Consider the following 25,604-nt stretch of genomic DNA (forward strand, 5'->3'; position numbering starts at 1 on the left):
CCTTAACCTCAGTTTCTCTTCTGTAAAATGGGGCTAACAGCACCTACCTCTTTGAGTCACCGTGAGATGATGCATGTCCCATAAAGCCCTCAGAACACTGCCTGGCTCCATATGTGACTCCTGCTATGAAGATTAAGTACCAGAAAGCCACTCTTATGCAGGCATGAATTTCAGTTTCCCGCAATTTACAAATCTGCGGAGCCAGAGCTGAGCGGAGAGAATGGAGTAACAGAACACGATGATAAATACACAAAACGAAAGAACAAATAACAAAAGGAGTGTTCTCAGGAGGCAGAAGCTTTATTATGACATGTCTTCAAATAACAATCAAATCAGTAAGCATATATTGAGCGCCAACTGTGTGCAAGCCCTTGCAGACAGTAAAGTCCACCCACGGCTTTCAGATTCCCAAGGAGAAAAAGCACACGTAGGTCAGGGAGCTTTGTGAGGCTGAATACAGACAGAGTGGGTGTCCGAACATCCAAGAGCAGTTAGCTTTGCGGGGAGGCAAACTCTGAGGCCCCGCCTCGCAGGGGAGCGCGGTACGGAGGGGCACAGGCACGGAACGGGAGCAGCTCTCGCGAAGGTATGGGAGTGGCCTCAGCATCCGCAGCAGCCGGAGGAGCTGGAGTATTGCGACCCCTGGCTGCTGCCTCCGCAGCAGCCGCAGCCGCGTCTACCCTGCCGGCGGCGCCTCCTGGGGAAGCAGCAGCAACCGACGGAGCTGGAGCCGCAGCAGCCACAGTCGCCGCAGCCACAGTCTCCGCAGCAACAGTCTCCGCAGCAGCCGGAGTCCCCGCTGGAGCCGCAGCAGCCGTTGCCGCAGCACCCAGAGCTGCAGGAGGAGGTGTCGGGCGCCGGGGCGGGGCAAGGGGTGGGGCCCTGCGAAGAGCCCCTGGGAGAGCCTTTGGCGCTCTGCTGAGAGGACATCGTCACGGAGAACCTGAAAGAGAAGTAGCTTTTCATATGCGAGTTCTGTGTCTTTCCAAACAGGGCTTTTGAGATGTGACTTTGTGAGCACGTGAGCCTGGCCTAATGCCAGGAAGGAAAACACATACACAACACACACACACACACACACACACACAGCAAGAAAAAGGGAAAGCAAAGGAAAACTCCAAACAGGTATTTCAGTGAGTGAGTTCCCCTGAGTTAAAACCTGCCTCTATGACCCACCTCCCAGAATATTGGAAATAAAAGCAAAAATAAACAAATGGGACCTAATTAACCTTAAAAGCTTCTGCACATCAAAGGAAACTATTAGCAAGGTGAAAAGACAGCCTTCAGAATGGGAGAAGACAATAGCAAATGAAGCAACTGACAAACAACTAATCTCGAGAATATACAAGCAACTCCTACAGCTCAACTCCAGAAAAATAAATGACCCAATCAAAAAATGGGCCAAAGAACTAAATAGACATTTCTCCAAAGAAGACATAAAGATGGCTAACAAACACATGAAAAGATGCTCAACATCACTCATTATCAGAGAAATGCAAATCAAAACCACTATGAGGTACCATTTCACGCCAGTCAGAATGGCTGCAATCCAAAAGTCTACAAGTAATAAATGCTGGAGAGGGTGTGGAGAAAAGGGAACCCTCTTACACTGTTGGTGGGAATGCAAACTAGTGCAGCCACTATGGAGAACAGTGTGGAGATTCCTTAAAAAACTGGAAATAGACATGCCTTATGATCCAGCAATCCCACTGCTGGGCATACACACTGAGAAAACCAGAAGGGAAAGAGACACGAGTACCCCAATGTTCATCGCAGCACTGTTTATAATAGCCAGGACATGGAAGCAACCTAGATGTCCATCAGCAGATGAATGGATAAGAAAGCTGTGGTACATATACACAATGGAGTATTATTCAGCCATTAAAAAGAATACATTTGAATCAGTTCTAATGAGGTGGATGAAACTGGAGCCTATTATACAGAGTGAAGTAAGCCAGAAAGAAAAACACCAATACAGTATACTAACGCATATATATGGAATTTAGAAAGATGGTAACAATAACCCTGTGTACAAGACAGCAAAAGAGACAGTGATGTATAGAACAGTCTTATGGACTCTGTGGGAGAGGGAGAGGGTGGGAAGATTTGGGAGAATGGCATTGAAACATGTAAATATCATGTATGAAATGAGTTGCCAGTCCAGGTTCGATGCACGATACTGGATGCTTGGGGCTGGTGCACTGGGACAACCCAGAGAGATGGAATGGGGAGGGAGGAGGGAGGAGGGTTCAGGATGGGGAACACATGTATACCTGTGGCGGATTCATTTTGATATTTGGCAAATCTAATACAGTTATGTAAAGTTTAAAAATAAAATAAAATTTAAAAAAAAAAAAAAAAAAAAAAAAAAAAAACAACTAAAAAAAAAAAAAAAAAACCTGCCTAGAGTAGCCACAGCCTATGAAAAGAAATCAATGGTTACCCATTTTCTCCGACTAGAGTAAGGACCACCCAAGTTCTTTACAGTGGAAAAGAAAGGATATTGTGGCAATTTTTCTGTCTGATTCAGTCCAAAATCTTCTCCCGTCTCTTTTCCCCTCACCCATTTCTCTGTAGCCATAGGCCTTCAAGGGTTGTCTGCCTAGCCGTCAGCATTGCGTTAACACTAATGGGGTTTCCACAGTGGCTCAGTGGTAAAGAGGCCACCTGCCAAGCAGGAGACTCAGGTTAGATCCCTGGGTCGGGGAAGATCCCCTGGAGAAGGAATGGCAACCCACTCCAATATCCGTGCCTGGATATTCCCATGGACAGAGGAGCCTGGTGGGCTATATATCGTCCACGGGGTCACAAAGAGCCAGGCATGACTAAGTGACCAAACGACGACGACAGTTAGAAAATACTCAAGTCACACGTGCGTCTGTCTGTCCCAGTCATTTAGGTCTAAAGGATCCCCAAACACCAGAAGCATGTCCTGGCCTACGCCTGTCATCCCCCACCGTAAGGAAAAGGAGAGTGGGGCAAAGGATGGAAATACATCGCAGGCCAGGGAGCCAAAGATCTGGGTTCCAGCAGAGTCACATCTCTGCTGTAGACTTGCTGTGTAACCGTGCAGCCCCCCACCCCCTATCCAGCTTCTATGTGCTCACTGAGGGCAAGGTCAGCTCACTGGAAGCTTGGGGCCCTCTCCAGGGCCTTCCTCCTACATCTCCCCGCTAGCTGTGTTCTGCCTTCACCTCCCCTCTGTCTTCAACTCTTCCCATCCTCCTCCCCCAAGGTCCACTTGGAGACTTACCAGACCCTGGCTTCGCTGAAAGACTCACTCAGTTTTGCAGCTGGAGTGGGCCACCTGCTAGGCAGTGGATTGAGCAGTATCTAGCCAGAGAACCTTTTATAAGAACCCAGTTAGGCACTGGCTCTTGGGAGGGGCCCATTTCCCGACAGACATGGTCAGCTGACACATCCCAGAGACATTCATCACTCAGGTAGCCCCGTAGGTGGTGCACGTGTGTATTCAAGTCACCTCACAGAGGTGCCAGAATTGCTGCAGCATGTTTACTTTCCAAATAGGACTCTGTTCATAGCTGGGAGGGCTGTGTGTGTGCTAAGACAGGGCCTGGGGGCCCAGGTGAGGAGAGGTCTGGCCCTCTCTTGGGACCTATTCTCTTTGCCCTTTTCTACAGTGTATAGTCATACACACACACACACACACACACACACACACACACACACTGTTCCCCTGTTCACACACTCATCCCAAGGTAGTTATCTACATGGTCGTTTGTAGTCTAGTTGGTATCTTGGTTCACTTCTCTCAGGATCTTGGTCCTTAGCCCTTCAAGGAAGACCACAGTTTATGGGAAAAGCCTGATGGGTTTCATCCAAATGCTTCCAGGTGGGACTGAGTGAAGATGATGGTGGAAATGTGCCTACAGGAACCTCAGTGGCAATTTCTCTCTGTCACTGAAGACAGGAAGAAAAACCCAAGCAAAGTTATGGAACAGTTAAGACCAGGAAAGCTGTGAATGCAGTCAGGTTATCTATCATACTCCCATATAGCCCTGATGGACCTAAAAGAAAAACTCATGCAGGATGCTGGTCCAGGTGGCAGATACTAAGTCAGATTGTGAGACTCTCTGCTCCTGACCTCATCTCAAACTCCCTTTGAAGATAGGTTCTCCCTGGGGCCACTGCCCAATGTGAAGAGAAAGAAAGAAGGGAAGAAGGAAGAAAAAGGAAGGGAGGAAGAAAAAGAGGAGGAGGAAGGAAGGAAAGAAAGAGAAAGAAAGGAAGAAAGTGTGGAGAAAGAGGGTGGAGGGAGGCTAGGAGACCTGTCCCAAGGTCCAAGGTGTCCATCAAAAATGGTGCCTTTAGAATAACTAGGGCTTCCCTGGTGGCTTAGATGGTAAAGAATCCATCTGCAATGCAGAAGATGCAGATTCAATCCCTGGGTTGGGAAGATCCCCTGGAGAATGGAATGCTACCCACTCCAGGGGATCTTCTCCAGTATTCTGCCTGGAGAGCTTCGTGGACAGAGGAGCCTGGCAGGCTATAGTCCATGTGTTGCAAAGAGTCAGATACAACTGAGCAACTAACACACACATACAGAATAACCAGCTTTTAAGAATTGGGAGAGACTTTGGAGGTTAACTGGTATCAGAACTGCTTCTTAATCAGTGCAGCTGCCCACAACCATGAATGTAAGGTAAAAGAGAAATCCAAGACTAAGAATTCAAGAATTGATGGTGAGACAGGTTTGGGAATGAGTGAGCTGGGTGTGTCAGACAAAGAAAGGTAAGTCACGAAAAGATACCAATTTCGTTTAACATGGCTTTAGAGCCTGATTAACAGGTTGATGTACCTAGGGCCACCTGTTAGTGAGTACAGATGAGATATTAGAGAGGTGAGGTCAATAGTAGAAAAGAGAAGGAAGTAATGGAGTAACAAGATGCAGACAGGATCTCCTCTGGGAGATGATTTGGGCAAGTACATGCTCATTGTGTGGACTTGCTATAGCCTCATATACTAACGTTCATTACCCATCACTGCTAACTCTTATTGAAGGAAGGGCTAATTGTTCATCTTGAACATAAAAAGCTGATTCAGAATTATTTCTATCACTAACTTTTTGAGTCTTTCCTGAAGGAATCAGCCTATTCCTAAAGGAAAAACCCAACCCAGTGACAGAAGCTCCCGGGGCTCTCGCCTCCATCCCCTCCTCACACACATCACTTCCCCCCACCCCAACCAAAGCGGTGCAGAGGAAGGAATCCTTGTTGGTTCCCTGTGCTCAGACACTTAGTCATGTCTGACTCTGCAACCCCATGGATTATAACCCGCCTGGCTCTTCGTTGATGGGATTTCCCAGGCAAGAATACTGGAGTAGGTTGCCATTTCCTTCTCCAAGGGATCTTCCTGACCCAGGGATTGAACCCAAGTCTCCTACATCTCCTACACTGGCAGGTGGATTCTTTACCACTGAGCCACCTGAGAAGCCCCTCTTGGTTCCCTACTCAGACTCAAACTCTGGCTTTCAGGAGCCAGAGGAAATGGACTCAGAAATTCCTGCCTCCTAAACTCATGCCCCAGAAACTAACCTCCATCAGCTCTCCTGTCTAGTCAATTAACAGAAGCACCCAGGATTATAATAATCAGTAAAGTAAAGGTGTTTATTCACTGGAGCCCAGTTTCCGTGATCTTATTGCCTGTGACTAGGAAATAAAGTTGTGTGTGTGTGTGTGTGTTTTAATAATCAACAATGCTGGAAGGAAACCCTCTCAGAGTCATCTCACTGTGACCTTTCTGGGTCCCACCATCTCCTTTTGGAAAAGCATGTTCCCAACCCTTCTCATGGGAAGCTTATGTCAGAGTAATGGTCTCCAACATGATTCTTTCCTTCAAGCTTAAAGTCCCCTCCTTCATATCATAAAAGGAAATATTGTTTCCTAGAGGTCTAAGTAGTTTTGGTGCAAAATCTGTTTCCCAAACTGATTTTTTAAGTGTTGACTTGTATTTAGAAGAAGGGGAGGGAAGATGGCTTGAGGCAGTGGGTGGGGAGTGGGAGAGGTGAACGAAACAATCAGGAGGCAATGACACCACGAATAAAAAGCTTTATGGTTATAGTGATAACCCAAATTCCAATACTGAGTCCTCCAAAGAATTATATCTAGTGGGAAATCAGGCCAGTGAGTATCAGAGGTTAAACCTCTAGACCTCACCATGGAAAGAACGTGGCAGGAAGAAGAAGGGCGGCAGTGTTTCAGAAGCCCTTCCGTTCTCTTCTTCCAATCTTCCAAGCCTGAAAAAGAGAAGACTCAGGCTGGGCAGGTCATCAGCTCTTTGAATCCTGCAGTGTTGCTCTTCAGTTGGTCTTCATGACCCAGTTCAGCAGCAGCCCCCAGAGCAGCAGCTGGAGCCCCCAAAGCAGCATCCAGAGTCCCTAGAGTGCTGGCCACCCACTGCCGCAGCAACCAGAGCTCTGATGTCGGCGTCGAAGAGATCTGCGAAGCTTCTGGTGGCTCAGGCAGCAGCCTCCATCCCCAGAGCTGCAGCAGCCCCCAGAGTGGGGGCACAGCAGGAAGACACTGGAGGGGGACACGGGACTGGGCACTTGGGAGGACACTTAGGAGTACACTTGGGTGGGCATTTGGGGGGACACTTGGGTGGGGGCTGGCACTGCTGCTGGTTTTGCTGGCAGGACATCTTGGCAGGAACTGAATGGAGCTGGAAGAAAATAGAGAAATTTTAAGTTTAACTAACCCAAAATAACTTCCTTACATTTAAAACTGAACTATAATTTCACAAGATTTCTTCTTTATGGTGATCAGATTTTAAAACCCAGTCTCCCCAAGTGAGTTACAAGAGACATGCAAAGAGTTTCAACCTAGGAACTCCATAATTTCAAATGAACTTTTTGCAGCTTCAGAAAGATGCCAATCCTTTTCCTTCTCCTAATCCTCCCTCCCCTTTCCAGCAGAAACTTCCCTGCCAAATCTACTTTTCTCCTTGTCTTCCTTCAAGACTGTCTTTAGCCTCCACCCAGGGCTTCTGTCTGCCCAAAGCACCAGCACCAAGAGTCCCTCCTGGTCCTTTACCTGGTTCAGCACTGGAGCAGATTACCCTGGAGGCAGGTGGACTGAGGTGCTGCCAGGAGCTTCTGCCTTTTATACAGGTTCAGCTCTGACCTGGCATCAGACAATGCCAACCAAGGGCAGGATGCTGATAGCATCTTTCCCAAGGGGCACAGGTGACTACCCTCCCCTCACATCCCAAGGACCCAATTCCTCCCTCCATAAGTATGTCGAGTATTAACCCACAGGAAGATCCCCTGAGAGTTGCTGGCCTCTAACTAAGATAATGATGCACTCAATGCCTGTCAATCTCACAAGCAGCTCTGCTATGTTCCTAATTTCCCAAGCTCAGTCAATAGGGTTCTAGACCTCTGCGAAGGGAAGTACTCTCTTCTCTTTGGTATAGGAAATGGAGGGAAAATTCCCAACATGGAAATTAAATGGACCTTTTGGAATAAAGATACAGATCCAAAATAAAGTTCCAAGCCCAGGCCAACTATCTAATGTGACTTTTTCATTCTTAGATGATGTCATGTTGTTGCTGCAGTTTAGTCACTAAGTTGTGTCCAACCCTTTGCAGCCCCGTGGACTGTAGCCCACCAGGCTCCTCTCTCCATGGGATTTCCCAGACAAGAATACTGGAGTGAGTTGCTGTTTGCTTCTCCAGGGGATCTTCCCAACCTGGAGATTGACCTTGCATCCCTGCATTAGCAGGCAGATTCTTTACTACTGAGCCACCAGAGAAGCCCACTTGATGTCATAGTCAGGACTAGGAATGCTTGCTATCTCAGTGATGCTATTTTAGGCAGGCCCCATGCAGATGGTGTGTGGGGGTGGTTGGCTTCTCTCTTTACCTGAACTTGATCCACCAAAAGAACTCACAGAGAGCACTGACTCAGCAATAATAATCCCTTTGGAAGGGCAGAAGTCTCAGAATGGCTTCTCTTTCCACATGTGGTCCTAAAGAACGCATCTGTGGTCTGCCCAAGGTGAGGTGGCAGGACCCGGTATATGCTGAGGGTGAAGCTGGAGAACTAGACTTCAATGGAAGTTGCCAGAAGTGAGGCCTAGGTTCTGGTCGACTCTAAGAAAAGACCATCCAGCCTGAGAAAATCCTTTTTGTATAAAAAAACCTGATGGAGGGGGAGGGGTGGGGAAGACATAGGTCTTGCAAGCCTGCGATGGAACCCTACAAACAATGTCCCAAGGGCAAGTTAGATCCCCACTAAAGTCATCAAAGTTTAGTTAGCTGATAAGGTCGTCAAAATATGGCATATTCATGATGAAAACTGCAGTGAGAGGAAGTAAGACAGGGAGAAATACTTCAGCTCTAAGCTGGACACTGCCTGGCACCAGTTCCCAGATCTGCAAACTCAGGCAGGTTATTTAAGCATCGTTATAAAAAGGGGTTTCCCGTTTGCATTCCAGTCCCCTATGGTGAAAAGGACATCTTTTTTTTTTTTTCTTCATCCAGATTTATTTCCTTTCTGATCATTATGATTTTCATGTAAGCAAGTTGCCAAAATACATTAGCTCTGATTTTATACAGACTCTAAGTTAGGATACAAGAAGCATATAAACATCTGCCAATACCAAAATCTTTATGACCTTATAATTGTATGGAGTAAGAAAAGGGCACAGATAAGGAATACAAACAAATTAAAATCTAAAGACTTCCTTTGATTATTTATTAAAATCCACTGACAAAGTAAAAGGAATGTTAAGCCTTTATAAACAATTGTGAGCACAAAGTGACAGTGTTTTCTTCCATTTCCTGCCCATATCCTTAGCTCAACAAGCAGTGGAGACAGCCTGCTTCTTCAGATGGTCCATGAACACCTGCGGGCTAACGTCATCAGTGAGGATGGGTGCTCCCATTTCCTGTCCCCAAGCATACAGGTTATTGTGTGTCTGAGACGGATTCGCTTTGGACAAAAGAAGTCAAGCCTGGCTGCCCCTGTGCTCCATATGAATGTATCGCGGCACCCGGAACCACGCCTGCAGGATCTCCTGTGCATCGTCCAGGGGCGCCTGCAGGAGGTGCTAAAGTTTTCCTACTCGGGCACGTCCTGGTAGATTTCTTTCCGCCACTGGGCCATGGTCTCACAAAGATAAATGACAATTTGGAAGAAAGTGTCCATGAGCGGGATTCTGTCAGCAAGAATGCTGCTGCTGTCCCGGAGCACAGGCTCTGGGGGCCCGTGGAAGGAGTAGGAACACAGGATGGGCTGAATCATGATGAGGGACTGGGTGAGATCCTGCCAGGCAAAGTGGTGCCGATAATACTACGACTCGTCAGGGCTGTTGTTGAAGACTTGAAGGAATGGAGACCTTCTAAGATGGAACATGAACTGAGGGTATAGAGAAAAGGAATCTGATAACCTAAATGACATGGGGTCTTCTTCGTTATACTGTCCAAACTTCTGACACAGCCTGATGAGCTGTCGATCCAGCCACCGGAGCATGTCCAGCCCCTCCTCTGACGCGGCTCGGAACACCCCCCGCCGCGCCATCAGCATCGCAGCTGCCTCCTGGTCAAACACCACTTCGATGTGCTTCAGCTGGCTCTGCACATCTGCCCGATTGCGGGCAACGGTGGTCACACCGATGCGTTGCTGGGTGCTGGAGTGCTGGTTGTGCATGATGAACTGGATGGAGCCTCGGCCTCCTTGCGGGATCCGGGCGTTGTGCTGGTTGACTACTTCAAAGTAGATGGGAGCGTCGTTGTGGGGTCCAGGCCACAGATTTTCCACTGACTCATGCAGCAGACACCAAGCTCGTTTTCTGACACACACACGGTCCTTTCACATTCGGAGATGCACAGGTCCGATGGCTCCCACAACCTTCAGCTCCCTTGAGGTCTTTACTTCCAAAGCAGCACCAAATGCCATTTGGTGTTAGTTTTGCTGCTGCTGCTGCTGCTAAGTCGCTTCAGTCGTGTCCAAATCTGTGCAACCCCAGGGACGGCAGCCCACCAGGCTCCCCTGTCCCTGGGATTCTCCAGGCAAGAACACTGGAGTGGGTTGCCATTTCCTTTTCCAATGCATGAAAGTGAAAAGTCAAAGTGAAGCCGCTCAGTCGTGTCCGACTCCTAGTGACCCCATGGACTGCAGCCTACCAGGCTCCTCTGTCCATGGGATTTTCCAGGCAAGAGTACTGGAGTGGGGTGCCATTGCCTTCTCCAGTGTTAGTTCTAGAAGGTCTTTTAAGTCTTCATAGAATTGTTCAGCTTTGGCATTAGTGTTTGGGACATAGACTAGGATTACTGTGATATCGAATGGTTTACCTTGAAAATGAACAGAGATCTGTCATTTTTGAGACTGTGCCCAAGTACTGCATTTTGGACTCTTGTTCACTATGAGGCCTACTCCATTTCTTCTAAGGGATTCTTGCCCACAGTAGTAGATATAATGGTCATCTGAATTAAATTAGCCCATTCCAGTCCATTTTAGTTCACTGATTTCTAAAATGTCGATGTTCACTCTTGCCATCTCCTGTTTGACCACTTCCAATTTATCTTGATTCATGGACCTAACATTCCAGGTTCCTATGCAATATTGTACTTTACAGCATAGGACTTTACTTCCATCACCAGTCACATCCACAACTAAGCATTGTTTTTGCTCTGGCTCCATCTCTTCATTCTTTATGTAGTTATTTCTCCACTGATCTCTAGTAACATATCATGCACCTACTGACATCAGGAGTTCATCTTTCAGTGTCTTATCTTTTTGCTTTTTCATACTGTTCCTGGGGTTCTCAAGGCAACAATACTGAAGTGGTTTGCCATTCCCTTCTCCAAGGGACCACATTTTATCATAACTCTCCACCATGACCCATCCATCTTGGGTGGCCCTACACAGCATGGCTCATAGTTTCATTAAGTTAGACAAGGCTGTGGTCCTTGTGATCAGTTTGGTTAGTTTTCTGTGATTGTGGTTTTCATTCTATCTGCCCTCTGATGGATAAGGATAAGAGGCTTCCTGATGGGAGTGACTGACTTTGGGGGAAACTGGGTCTTGTTCTGACGGGTGGTGCCATGCTCAGTAAATGTGGAATCCAATTTTCTGTTCATGGGTGGGGCTGTGTTCCCTCCATGTTGTTTGGCCTGTGGCTAAACTATGGTGAAATAAAAGTGAAAGTCACTCATTTGCACCCCATGGACTGTACAGTCCATGGAATTCTCCAGGCCAGAATACTGGAGTGGGTAGCCTTTCCCTTCTCCAGGGGATCTTCCCAACCCAGGGCTCAAACCCAGGTCTCCTGCATTGCAGGTGGATTCTTTACCAGCCGAGCCACAAGGGAAGCCCAGTAAAGATAATGGGGCTTCCCTGATAGCTCAATTGGTAAAGAATCCACCTATAATGCAGGAGACCCTGGTTCAATTCCTGGGTTGGGAAGATCCCCTGGAGGAGGCATAGGCTACCTACTCCAGTATTCTTGGGCTTCCCTTGTGGCTCAACTGGTAAGAGTCCACCTGCAATGTGGGAGACCTGGGTTCGATTGCTGGGTTGGGAAGATCCCCTGAAGAAGTGAAAGGCTATCCACTCCAGTATTCTGGCCTAGAAAATTCCATGGACTGTATAGTCCATGGGGTTGCAAAGAGTCAGACACGACTGAGCAACTTTAACTTAAATGAAGATAATGGCGACCTCCTTCAAAAGGACTTGTGCACCCACTGTTGTATTCAATGCCCCTGACCCTGCATTGGTCAATGACCCTGACCAATGCATCAGGCCATGGTCGCCCCACACCTCTGCCAGAGATTGCTGGACACTCACAGGCAAGTCTGGCTCAGTCTCTTGTGGATACACTGGTCCTTTCTCCTGGCTCCTGGTGCACACAAGGTTTTGTTTGTACCCTCCAAGAGTCCATTTTCCCAGTCCTGTGGAAATTCTGTAATCAAATCCCACTGGCCTCCAAATTCAGATTCCCTGGGGATTCTCAGGGATTTTTGCCAGATCCCCAGGTTGGAAAATCTGCTGTGGGTCCTATGACTTTCTTAACAGTGCGGGAATTTCTTTGGTATAATTGTTCTGCAGCTTGTGGGTCATCTGCTCAATGGCTCTATGGTAGGGTGTTTTGGAGACAGTGGAAGACAAGTCCAGGCCAATAAATTTGCATTGTTGGTTGCAGAGGTAATCCCAAACAGTTTTATAATAAGCATGGATTCCCTTGGAAGTGACTTTATTTCAAGAGGAAAATTGATCATTTTATTTCAGCATTCAGAAAACAAAGATCATGGCATCTGGTCCCATCACTTCATGGCAGATAGATGGGGAAACAGTGGAAACAGTGGCAGACTTTATTTTTGGGGGGCTCCAAAATCACTGCAGATGGTGATTACAGCCATGAAATTAAAAGACGCTTGTTCCTTGGAAGAAAAGTTATGACCAACCTAGATAGTGTATTGAAAAACAGAGATGTTACTTTGCCAACAAAGGTCCGTCTAGTCAAGGCTATGGTTTTTCCTGTGGTCATGTATGGATGTGAGAGTTGGACTGTGAAGAAAGCTGAGGGCTGAAGAATTGATGCTTTTGAACTGTGGTGCTGGAGAAGACTCTTGAGAGTCCCTTGGACTGCAAGGAGATCCAACCAGTACATTCTAAAGGAGATCAGCCCTGAGTGTTCTTTGGTAGGAATGATGCTAAAGCTGAAACTCCAGTACTTTGGCCACCTCATGCAAAGAGTTGAATCATTGGAAAAGAGTCTGATGCTGGGAGGGGTTGGGGGCAGGAGGAGAAGGGGACGACAGAGGATGAGATGGCTGGATGGCATCACCGACTCGATGGACATGAGTCTGAGTGAACTCCGGGAGTTGGTGATGGACAGAGAGGCCTGGCGTGCTGCGATTCATGGGGTCGCAAAGAGTCGGACATGACTGAGCGACTGAACTGAACTGAACTGAAGAAACAAAAAATTTTTTGATGGGGATATTCCTTCAGTTTCTCACTTGGCACAGCTATGAAATAGATGGAGAAACAATGTAAACAGTGACAGACTTTATTTTCTTGGGTCCCCAAATCACTGCAGATGATGACTGCAGCCATGAAATTAAAAGATACTTGCTCCTTGAAAGAAAAGCTATTACAAACCTAGGCAGCATATTAAAAACCAGAGACATTACTTTGCCAACAAAGGTCCATCTAGTCAAAGCTATGGTTTTTCCAGTAGTCATGTATGGATGTGAGAGTTGGACCATAAAGAAAGCCGAGTGCTGAGGAATTGATGCTTCTGAACTGTAGTGCTGAAGAAGACTCTTGCTTAGGGTGGCTAGCAGGACTGAGAGCTGAAAATGTTAAAGACTTGGCCTTTCAAAAACAAAGGGGTAAATACAGTTAGCCCTGAATAACATAGGTTTGAACTATGTGGACTAAGAGAAGACTGTTGAGAGTCCCTTGGACAGCAAGGAGATCAAACCAGTCAATCCTAAAGGAAATCAGTCCTGAATATCCATTGGAAGGACTGATGCTGAAACTGAAGCTCCAATACTTTGGCCACCTGATGCAAAGAACTGAATCATTGGAAAAGACCCTGATGCTGGGAAAGATTGAAGGCAGGAGGAGAAGGGGACGATAGAGGATGAGATGGTTGGATGGTATCACTGACTCGATGGACATGAGTTTGAGCAAGCTCCAGGAGTTGGTGATGGACAGGGAAGCCTGGTATGCTGCAGTCCATGGGGTCGCAAAGAGTTGGACACGACTGAGCGACTGAACTGAGCTGATAAAAAGGGGCTAAAACAATTCTTAACCCACTCAATAAGGAAACATAATGTTCTTAGAGCAATACCCGGGACTGTTAGTTCAAAATGCTAGTTTTAAAATAATCTTATCATTATGAATACTCTTATACCCATGAGAAAAGTTCTTTTAAATTTCAAATTACTGATCGGCCAATTTTTAAAACCAACACTGTTTTGTTTTGTTTTGCAGTATCAGAACTTAGCTCTACTGTGGTTCTTTGAGAGCTTTTGTCTTCTTTAATTTTTCTTGGAGTAGAGTTGATTCACAATGTTGTGTTAGTTTCAGGTGTATAGCAAAGTGAACCAGTTACACATAAACATATATCCACTCTCTTTTTAGATTCTTCTCCCATATAAGCAGTTGCCGATAACTGAGTAGAATTCCCTGGCTAAACAGTAGGTTCTTGTTAGTTATCTATTTTATATATAGTAGTGTTTATATTTCAAAGAGTAACATCTTACTTGTCACTGAGGAATGAGATTATGGGAAAGCTTAGTCATTATGAAAAAATACAAACAGGAAGAATTTTTAATTCACTTATAATCCCATCCTCTGATTATTCTTAATATTTTGCTATTTTCCTTCCAGTCTCTTTTTATTATTTTATTACAGTGTATAGTTTTTTAGGATCTGTGTTTTGTCTTGACTTTACCCAGTCAATGATAAAATACTTTTATAAAAGTTTATCATACTAACTTTTTATCTAGCATTTTAACATAAGTATTTTCCATGTTATTCATCCTTTGAGGGCATTATTATGGGCAGACATGGAACATTTCATGGAGGGCACAGAATACATTTATAAGTGGTTGGGAACATAAGTCCTGGGACCAGTGTCCAGTCTGAGCTCCCCATTGACCAACAAGTGACCTTGGGCAAGTGACATGACCTCTCTGCCTCACTGTCCCATCTGGGATATGGGGAAGGTAATAGTGTTTATCTTATAGGATCATGTACAGATTACATGAGTTAGCATCCATAAAACTCTTGGAATAGTATCTGGCACATTGTAAACACTCAGTCAATATTAAAAGTGGAACCTGATGCTGTGTAACTTCTAAATATTCAATAAAGACCACCAGGTGGGAGCCAGGGAGCTTGCTTTGCTTGCCAGAGTTCTGTGCAACAGGGGGTCCATCTCACCAACCACCCCACCCCTCCCTTGCAGAGATATATAAAACTCAGACTCTGAATTCCTGGAAAAAGAAGTCCAATAGAGCTAAAAGGAATTATTCATTTAATACATGGGTATGATGAATTTTAAAAGAAACAATGTCACTCCTTTTTACCTATAATTATTTGAGTACGTGGCCACCTAGCTGATACCCAGTAAGATCTTTGCAGGCATCCCAATGGATCTAGTTTAGTGCCTTGTAGATAGTATGCACTCAATTTTAATTTCCTTGTTCAGTTGAATTTGCTATCCAGTAAGGAGGATGGGCGGAGAAGGCAATGGCACCCCACTCCAGTACTCTTGCCTGGAAACCCCATGGACGGAGGAGCCTGGTAGGCTGCAGTCCATGGGGTTGCTAAGAGTCGGGCACAACTGAGCGACTTCACTTTCGCTTTTCAGTTTCATGCATTGGAGAAGGAAATGGCAACCCACTCCAGTGTTCTTGCCTGGAGAATCCCAGGGATGGGGAGCCTGGTGGGCTGCCGTGTATGGGGTCGCACAGAGTCGGACACGACTGAAGTGACTTAGCAGCAGCAGCAGCAAGGAGGATGGGTGCCTCCAATAAATCTGAACCCAGATTAAAAAAAATTTTTTTGATGCACCACACAGCATGTGGGATCTTAGTTCCCCAACCAGGGACTGAACCCAAGTCCCCTTTATTGGAAGTACAGTCTTAACCAATGGACTGCCAGGGAAATCCCAGGACCCAGATTTTCATTGAAAAATTTCAAACTTTTCACAGAGTGATAGAAGGTGTGGAAAAGACCTTGGTTCATTCAGAAACAGTGATTCCCAACTCCAATAAGGCCTGGGCATTGACAGCCTCCCAAAGTTCCCTGAGTAGTTCTGATGTTCCATCCAGTTGAGAATCGCTGATTTAGACCATGGTCCTTACTATGCAGATAAAGAAGCTGAGGTTCAGAGATGGAAAGGAGTTTGTCCCAGATCACACAGGGACTTAAAGGTTGGAATTCAAATCATGCTACCAGCCCTCTCTCCATCATAGCCCCTTGCTGCTTGAATATTTTATTTCTTCTTGTGATTTTTTTCTAGCAAGCTTTATTTTATACAATTTCCTTGTTAAAAGTAGCTATTGAACCTGGGGTAAACATGGTGAATCATTGTCTAAATCTCATGTTTAGAGAAGTTGGACATAATCCTCACTGCTAGTTTCCCTAAGAAACCAGGAATCAAGGACCTGTCTCTAGAAGGCAGTGTCTGGCATCACCAGGGTTGGGCCAGCTGACAGGCCCCAAGAACTCTCCCAAGGGTGGCACTTCCTCGATTACCCTTCCTCATCCATGCCTTTGAGTGTATCAGTCCTGACAGTGCTGAGTCATGCATCTAACTCACAAGAGACTGATGACGGCAATTTACAAGAGGTACGTGAGTATCAAATGTTGGCCAGGTGGGTGCATTCTCTTCCAGCAGGAAAACTTCTCAAAGAAAGTTGAGTCATAACCTGTAGATGCTTCATGGGAGGGGGATTACAAAATGGCCTCAGGTTTTGATGGTGAACAAAACTAGATGTTCCCATCAGGTCATCTGAACTACAGCCCTAGATAGGTTAGGGTAGTGTTGAAAGCATCTGCTGCTTGGCTGCCTGGCTGCCTTTCCCCTGCTCTTTTGTAGACCAGTCCTCCCTCTGCTACACACTAGCCAGGGAAGTATCTCAGGAGGCATTCTTTACTGAGTGCTGCTCTCATCCATAATTTTATTATTTATTCGTCTTATCTTTACTACTCACTACAGCCCTGATACATGTTGTCGTAGACAGTTGCTTTCTCCCCACAAATATGGCCACAGCCCCATTCCCAGAATCTATGAATAGGTTACCTTAAATATATAGCAAAGAGGACTCTGCAGATACGGTTAGCTTAAGGATATGACATGGTAAAATTGTCTTATGTTATCCAAGTGGGCCCAATGAATCTTTTTTATGGAGGCAAGAGGGTCGATGTTAGAAGAAGAGATGTGACAACAGAAGCAGAGGTTGGAACGATGCACTTTGAAAATAGCCACGTGCTAAGGACTGTGATCAGTCTCTGGAAGCTGGAAACAGCAAGGAAGTGGCTCTCCCTGGCACCTCCAGGAACACAGCTCTCAGCACCTTGGTGTTAGCCCAGTAAGACCCCTGTCGTACTTCTGACCTATGAAACTTGTCGTAAGCCACTAAGTTTATGGTAATTTATTACAGTATCAGTGGGAAACTAATACACACACCTAGATTTTAAAAGTTTCAAAAAAAAGTTTCAGAACATGGTTTAATTACCTAAAATGAGATCAAATTTATTTAAATTGTTTTCATTGATATTTGGAACTGAAGGCTTACATGTCTGATACTGACAGGGTGTCTTTGGTTAAGAGATGACAAGGGATGATAAAAGATGACAGAGAAAATGCTCAAAGATACACAAGATGCAGCCTGGGCTTATGTCCCAGTTCTGCCACTTACTAGCTGTGTGGCCTCTCTGAACCTATTTCCTCACCCATAAAATGGGGCAATAACAATGTCCATCTCATAGAGTTGGATGAGGGTCACTTGAGATAATGTCTTCAAAGCCCTTAGCCCCAGACCTGGCTTGCAGGAAGCATTGCTATTGCCTTTATTAATAGTAATCAGTGATCAGTGGAAGCACAGAGATGTCAGGATTGTTGGCAGGGCATTTCCAGGCCCCTATTCTAGCCTTATAACTCCAGGCTATCTGATTCTTAGATCAGGGCTTAACAAATTCCATAGAGTAAGATGGACAGGTTGCTACCACTTTGGGTCTGTCTGAATTGTCAAGTCACTACTTGTACCTCTCCTCAAGGGAAAAAAAAAAGTTCTTATACTTTTCCCTACAGAGAGTATTTTACTATGTATAAGGTGTTTCTGCATTTGTGATTTTATTTGAATCTCCCTAATGATCCCATTGGGCAAAACAGATGGTTATTGCTCCTGTTATTCAAAGAAACAAATCAGTGCTCAAGGAGCCCAGACAACTTGACTAAGGTCACACAGATCACAGAAGGCTGGGCTCTAGATCGCATGCTTGCTCCTCAAATCACAATGCCCTTTGCTTACTCTCTGTGTATCATGTCAGAGAAGTGGTGGACAGGCCAAGAGCACTTAGGGGATTAGATCATAAAAATGGTGTTTGAAAACTAGTTAAAAGCATGCAGAAAAGTAAAATTGGACTTCTGTCTTATACCACTCACAAAAGTTATCTCAAAATGTATTAAAGACTTAGACGTAGGACCTGATACCATAAAACTCCTAAAAGAAAACATAGAGAAGAAGCTCTTTGACATTGGTCTTGGCAGAAACTTTTCGAATATGATACCAAAGGCACAAGCAAGAGAGCTAGTGGGACTACATCAGACTAAACAGCTGCTTCTGCACAGCACAAGAAATAGTCAACAGAATGGAAAGGCAGCCTATGAAATGGAAGAAAATACTTGCAAACCTTTTATTGGATAAGGGGTTAATACTCAAAATGTATTTTAAAAGTTCATACAACTCAATGACAGAACAAAACCTGATTGGCATATTTCCAAAGAAAAAGGAATAAACATTTTTCCAAAGAAAGCCTCTAAATAGCCAACAAGTTTGTGAAAAGATAGTCAACATCTGTAATCATCAGGGAAATAATCATCAAAAGCATAGCGAGATATTACCTCACACTTGTTAGAGAGGCTATAATAAAAAAAGAAAAACAAGAACTAGCAAGTGTTGGCAAGGATGTGGGGGAAAAAAACGTGTGCACTATTGGTGGGAATGTAAATTGGTTCTGCCACTATGGAAAATAGTATAGAGTTTCCTCAAAAAGTTAAAAATAAAACTACCATAGGATCCAGCAATCTCACTTCTGGGATTATAGCCAAAGGAAAGGAAAGCAGGATATCAAAAAGATATCTGAGACTTCCCTGGGGGTCCACTGATTAAAAATCCCCCTGCCAATGCAGGGGACATGGGTTTTATCCCTGGTTTGCAAAGATCCTACATGCCACGGGACAGCTAAGCCTGTGCACCACAGCAACAGACCCACACTCTAGAGCAAGGGAGCTGCAACTATTGACCCCGCACATGACAACTAGAAAGTGCCTGCCACTCGCCGCAACTGGAGAGAGCCCGCATGCAGCAACAAAGACCTAACACATCCAAAAATAAATAAACAAATTCACTAAAAAGAGTTATCTGCACGCCCATGTTTCCTACAGCATTATTCACAATAGCCAAGATATGGAAGCAACCCAAGCGCCCATCAGCAGATGAATGGATCAAGAAAATGTGGTGTACATGTGCAGTGAAATACTTATTATTCAGCCATGAAGAAGAGAGGAATCCTTCTATTTGTGACAACATGAATAAACCTGAGGGGATTATATTGAGATGTCAGAAACACAAAGACAAATACATTAAAACTGTCACTTAAACATGTGGAATCTGAAAAAGCTTAAGTCATAGAAATGCAGAGTAGAACAGTGGTTACTAGGAACTTGGAGGCAGGGTGGAGGAGGGGAAGTGGGGATCTGGGAGATGTTAGAGTACAAACTTGCAACTAGAAGATGAGTAAGTTCTGGAGGTAATGCACAGCATAGTGATATTGTCAACTGTATTATAATATACTTTGAAGTTGCTAAGAGACTAGATCTTAAATGTTCTCACCACAAAAATAAATAAATAAATAAATAATGGCGGTAACTATGTGACATGGTAGTGTTGTTAGCCAAGGCTACAGTGGTCATCATATTGCAATCTATACATGTATCAAATCAACACTTTGTACATCTTAAACATACATAATGCTACATGTCAACTGTACTACAAAAAAAAAAAAGCAAACCATAAATACTCCTCTTCTGAAAGATAGTGTAAAAATGGCCTTTAAATAGGGCTTTCTTCTTGCCCCAAGTGATTGGAGTGCTCCAGCAGTTCTGGCCTCAAACCACAGAGCTATCATCTTGCCCGCCTGGGCACCACCCCCTCCAAGAAATGCATGTCAACGACGTGAGTGAAGCAGGGATACCAGAGCCTGACTCACAGAGCTGCCTGGGGCCCTCAGGTGCATATATCACTTCCTGAAAGAGCTTCATCTCCTGCTTGATTCTGAGCCTGCTTAGCTCCACCTGCTTGTGGATTCCTGATCCTGAAGCGCACGCCTCCTGGGGCTCTCGGCCAGCAGCGGTGTTATCTCCTCCTCCGTGGGGAGCATTCCCATAGCTGGAGCCTGGAGGCGGGCATGCCGTGGGAGCCTCCAGAGTAAATAACCAGAGAAAGGAGGATTCCTCTCTGGAAGAGGAAGTAAATTTCTAGGGTGGAGACCCCGAGGAGTAAAAATAGCCCAGGAGGCTCTTAGGAGCCACATGCACAGAGGAACCTTGTTTTCCCAGCTGGAGAGGCTGGGAGCTGAGATCAGGCAGCAGGGAGAGGCTAGCTGCAGAGCAGCATACAGCAGTCACACAGAGACAAAGTGTGTGTCCAGTAGGGACGTGTGACCTGTGACTCCCTGGGAGGCCGGGTTGTTCCTCTCGGCTGCTTAGGCTGCCCTGATGCTTGCCATCATCAGTGGAATGTCTTCAGCAGGGAATTGTTTTAGTTCCCCACTTACACTGAGGCCCTATAGGGAACAAGGCCAGTGCTAGGCATAGGGGAGTAAGAGATGAGGAGGCCACCATCCCTGCCCACTGAGAGTGGTCCTGGTGAGCTCTACTAGGAGCAGACCAGTGACTATGGGGGCTTCCAAGGTGGCGCTAGTGGTAAAGAACCCGCCTGCCAGTGCTGGAGATGCAAGAGATGTGGGGTTTGATCCCTGGGTCAGGAAGATCTCCTGGAGGAGGGCAGGGCACCCCACTTCAGTATTCTTGCCTGGAGAATCCCATGGACGGAGGAGCCTGGGAGGCTATGGCCCATAGGGTTGCAAAGAGTCAGACTTGACTGAAGTGACTTAGCATGCATGGTGACTATGGACCAAAGCTTCAGCAAAGTAGATTTGAGAGTTTTTTTGTGAAGTTTATAGCAAGTTACAACAGCATAAATGATAAAGGCCATTCTGTTTATGTAAGTCTCTCCAAATATGTCTGTGTATTCATAAATAATACATGTAAATAAACAGAAAAAAATGTCTGGATGGATCTGTATTAGAATGTCAACAGCATGTGCTTCTGGGTGGGGAATCCTGAGCATTTCTTTTTTCTTTTGGTTACCACCATTTTCTAATTTTCCTCAAGGAGGAAAAATGTGGATTATCATGTTCCTTGGATAATAAAATATCTCACTTAGTGCAGAGATACTAAACTCACTGAAAGTATCAGAGAAGGCTTCACCAAAAAAGGTGTCCGGTGCTTCTGTTCAGTGTTGCAGATGTTCCGAGTTTCTGCTCAGCACCAGGCACCATCCTTGGTGCTGGAGGCACAGGGAGAGAGTTATGCACATTCCTTGCTCCTGGTACTCGGAACACTGTACCCCCTCCCCCTCCATCTGCCTCCCTTCCCATCTGGTCTCCAGGGGCCCTCCCTGCCAGCCTCACTCTCTCAGATGATTCATCACACCCTGCATAGCTGCGTATGTGGCTGTCACTTACCCCCAAGATCATAAACTCCGTGGAAGTCAGAACTCTACATTATCTTTTTATTGAATTCCCGAAGTTGGGAGAACATGGGTGTCCTGGCTGGCGTACTGAACAGAGCCAATTGGAAGGAAGGGGACATCGTGGCCCAGACAAATCTCAGTGCCGGAGGTCCGGGAACCTCATGGTTCCCAACTCTTGAGCCCAGCTGGCGACTGACGAGGGGCTGCCTTGCACCATGCTTTGCACTCAGAAGGAACCAGGGTTTATTGAAATTAAAAGTGACCACTTTTCATATATATATATAGTCCTCTCTTCATTACTCCATGTCATTCAAATTCAAGTAGCCGTGACTCTGTTGACAAAATAAAAAATCATAAAGTAGGAAGTGTATCTTACTTGTAACAAAAGTGAGGCAGGTCCTGAATCCACTATTAGGGAAAAGATTTTCTCCACCCCAAAACATCACCTTCTTTCTTGAGATCACAAAGCTCAATTGATTATGTTCACACCCAGAGTCTGAAGACATTTGACTGTAAACTTGGCACTTAGCTCCAGACTGGGTGCATGGTTAACCATGGAAAATGGGGAAGGAAGGGAGAAAGATAGAGAAGAGATGAAGGAAGGAAAGTTGAAAAGAAGCAAGGAAAAAAGAGATAAAGAAAGAAATGAATGGAGTTGGGAAATGAGTGACAGATATAGTCCTCTCTTAGTAAGTCAGACAGAAAAGGACAAATATCAAATGACGTCCCTTATATGTGGAATCTAAAAAAAAAAAAAAAAAATGATACAAATGAACTTACCTACAAAACAAAAACAGACTCACTGATTTTGAGAATGAGCTTATAGTTGCCAGAGGGAAGGATGGGGAGAAGGGATAGTTAGGGAGTTTGGGATGGACATGTACACACTGCTATATTTAACATGGGTAACCGATAAGGACCTACTGCATAGCACATGGAACTCTGCTCAATATTATGTGGCAGCCTGGATGGTAGGGGAGTTTGGGGGAAAATGGATACATGAATATGTATGACTGAGTCACTTCACTGTTCATCTGAAACTATCACAACATTGCTTGTTAATTGGCTATACCCCAATACAAAATAAAAAGTTTAAACATATATTATATATATATAATGTCTTCTCTTTATCACTCCATGTCATTCAAGTAGCGGTGACTCTGTTGACAAATAAAAAATCATAAAGTAGGAAGTGTATCTTACTTGTAACAAAGAGGAAAGACACCCACACATCTGAGAAATTAGAGTTCGCAACTATAGGTTGGAGCTGCCCCTCATCCCCTCTCCTCCTCCACCACGCCCACCGCAGCCAACTCTCCCCAGACTCCCCCAGACCTTGCAAGGTCAAGACTTCTTCACATCCTCTCCATCCCTGCTCTGGCTCTGGCAGGCACGTGGAGAATGCCTGAGTCATGCAATAGGAGTCTGGGCAATTTACCAGAGGCTTGAAGTCTCTAGCTTAATGATGAAATGACCAAAATTTCCTGCTACCCTTATGCCAGTCTTTTCCACTCAAATGCAATGAGTGATCTGGGGAAATGTCTGGCTCTATCCTAGGACTGAAAGTTGTTTCATCTAGGGAATTCAGTCTGTAGAATGTCTTTTTACTCCTCTCTACTCATCCCCTAGAAGAAAAGCTATGACCAACCTAGACAATATATTAAAAACAGAAATACTACTTAGCCTACAAAAGTTGGTCTAGTCAAAGCTATGGCTTTTCCAGTAGTCATGTATGGCTGTGAAAGTTGGAACATAAAGAAGGCTGAGCACCAAAGATTAAATGCTTTTGAACTGTGGTGTTGTAGAAGACTCTTGAAAGTCCCTTGGATTGCAAGGAGATCCAACCAGTCAATCATAAAGGAAATCAGTCCTGAATATTCATTGGAAGGACTGATGCTGAAACTGAAGCTCTGATACTTTGGCCACCTGATGCAAAGAACTGAGTCATTGGAAAAGACCCTGATGCTGGGAAAGATTGAAGACAGGAGGTGAAGGGGATGATAGAAGATGAGACAGTTGGATGGCATCACGGACTCAATAGACTTGAGTCTGAGCAAGCTCCAGGAGTTGGTGATGGACAAGGGAAGCCTGGTATGCTGCAGTCCATGGGGTTGCAAAGAGTCAGACATGACTGAGCGACTGAACTGAGCTGACTCATAACCTGGTCTCCTCATCTCTGCCTCAATATCCACAGACCCTCTCAGACCTTAAGTTTCCTCCATCAAGGGCCTCCCATCACTGCCAGATGAGGGCCTCTCTCTCTCCTCCTCCTCCCTGTTCTTTATTCTAGCCCTCGAGGGCAAAAATGATGTTCCACCATTGACAGCAACCAATGCATAGAATCCCCTACCCACCAGTCCCCTCAGTTCCCTCAGTAAATGGCCCCAAGACCCAAGACTGAGAGCCATCCCAGCCTCTCCTTCATCCTAATCCCACATCCAGTGACACACCCAGGTTTCCTTCTCCCAGTTCTACTGTTTTCTTTCCTCAGACCCTTGCCATCTGTCTAATATGTAAATATGAGCCTATTTGAATTTTTCAATAGTTCTGTGGGGCTCCCATGGTGGCTCAGATGGTGAAGAATCCTCCTGCAATGCAGGAGAGCAGGGTTCAGGTTGGAAAGATCCCCTGGAGAAAGGAATGGCTACCCCCTCCAGTATTCTTGCCTGGGAAATCCCATGAACAGAGGAGCTTGGCAGGCTACAGTCCAGGGGGTGGCAAAGAGTCAGACATGACTAAGAGACTAAACACATTACCCCCAAAGGGAAAACAATCCAAGTCCCTCCAAATGGTGCCTGAGTTCTTCATACTTTGGCAACTTCTACCTCCCCGGGCTCCCTTTGCCTCCCACAAATGTTTAATGAGCCTCTACTATGTTCAGAGCATCTTCTGGGTCCTGAGGATTCAACAGTGAACTGGGAACCTAAAGAGATCAACTATCTGGTACATGAAGAGCTTGGTGCTGGTCTCCCCTGTACTGTAGGGACACTGTAACTACATTATGTTATCACCACTCCCGAACATGCCTACAAGCACCCTCAGTTAGAACACACTTTGCCCCCCCCCACTCCTACATGGTCCCAAGGACCAACCTGTGAAACACGTGCCCCAATGGGACCCCATCACCAGCTCCCTGTAATGAAGGGCCTCTTTTACAGGGCATCTGCTGTGCCCTGTGCTCACAACTGGCCTCCCCTATTGGATTCCGAGACCCTTCATGTTGAGATCTGAGTGTTCACCCTGTGAGCCTGGGGGATATCACAGAGGCTGGCACCTAACAGATGCTCAGACTTCCTGAAAGAGTTCCTCAGGGGCAGATGCCTCACACTGTCCACCACTGTGTCCTCAAGGATTTAGTGCAAAGCACACAGCATTCAGAAAATACTTGCTGTGTGAAGAAGGATGGGAGGAATGAGCTCATCGTCACTGTCCGGGAGGGAGGAGGCCCACAGGGCTGTCATAGTCCCTGCAGAGCATGTTCTGACCTTGACTCAGCCTGATTCACTGGAAACTGTGACTGAAGTCACTTATCTGCAGCATGTTTGCCTTGGTCTCCCCAGGATGCCGGGCAAACGAGGAGGCTTTACACCCTGGAAATTCTGCATACTTTCTAGATAAATAGGGGGATGCCAGGTCCTGCTGGAGTGATTCTTAGACAATCTGGGTCACCTAGGAATCTGTCAAAGATCTGGCTCATCCTTCCTCATTCAGAGGATGAAACTGGCTCCAGAAGTCAGGACCAGCGCTCCAGCCCTAATCCCTGCCATCTCTGGAAAGAGATGGAAATGCCTGATTCGCTGGCCACAGCTGAACTGAAGGAGGACCTGGGGAGCTGTAACATGAGAACACAGTCTGGCAGTGCCTGACAGAGTGGCCACTCCACTGCCCGCTGCCCAGCTGAGGGACAGAAACCCCCAGACTTTGAGAGGTGACGAGAAAGTCACTCCTGGTGTCTGTGACTGACCTCCCCACTGAACTGTGGCCTGAGGGGACCAGGAGCTTGGACTCTGATGTGGTGGGTTCAGTGACTGCCCTCCCATGGAAGTTGTTCTGTGGGATTCCTCTAGGTGAGGCCAGCTCTC

The 25,604-nt window shown here is 45.8% G+C and overlaps 1 protein-coding gene and 1 pseudogene across 1 annotated transcript; both read right to left on the reverse strand.

The window, feature by feature from the left end:
• Positions 1–279: 279 nt before the first annotated feature.
• On the reverse strand, positions 280–3,320 carry CRCT1 (cysteine rich C-terminal 1). The gene is made up of 2 exons (XM_055586838.1): positions 3,254–3,320; positions 280–943 (listed from the first exon to the last, which is right to left on the reverse strand). The coding sequence occupies exon 2, from the start codon at positions 928–930 to the stop codon at positions 601–603; it is 330 nt and encodes a 109-aa protein (XP_055442813.1). The 5' UTR covers positions 931–943; positions 3,254–3,320; the 3' UTR covers positions 280–600.
• A 5,395-nt stretch (positions 3,321–8,715) lies between these two features.
• LOC129656045 (protein transport protein Sec23B-like) lies at positions 8,716–9,919 on the reverse strand (annotated as a pseudogene).
• Positions 9,920–25,604: the final 15,685 nt, after the last annotated feature.

This window comes from Bubalus kerabau, chromosome 6 (assembly GCF_029407905.1).
Source record: "Bubalus kerabau isolate K-KA32 ecotype Philippines breed swamp buffalo chromosome 6, PCC_UOA_SB_1v2, whole genome shotgun sequence".
NCBI classification, from domain to species: Eukaryota; Metazoa; Chordata; class Mammalia; order Artiodactyla; family Bovidae; genus Bubalus; species Bubalus kerabau.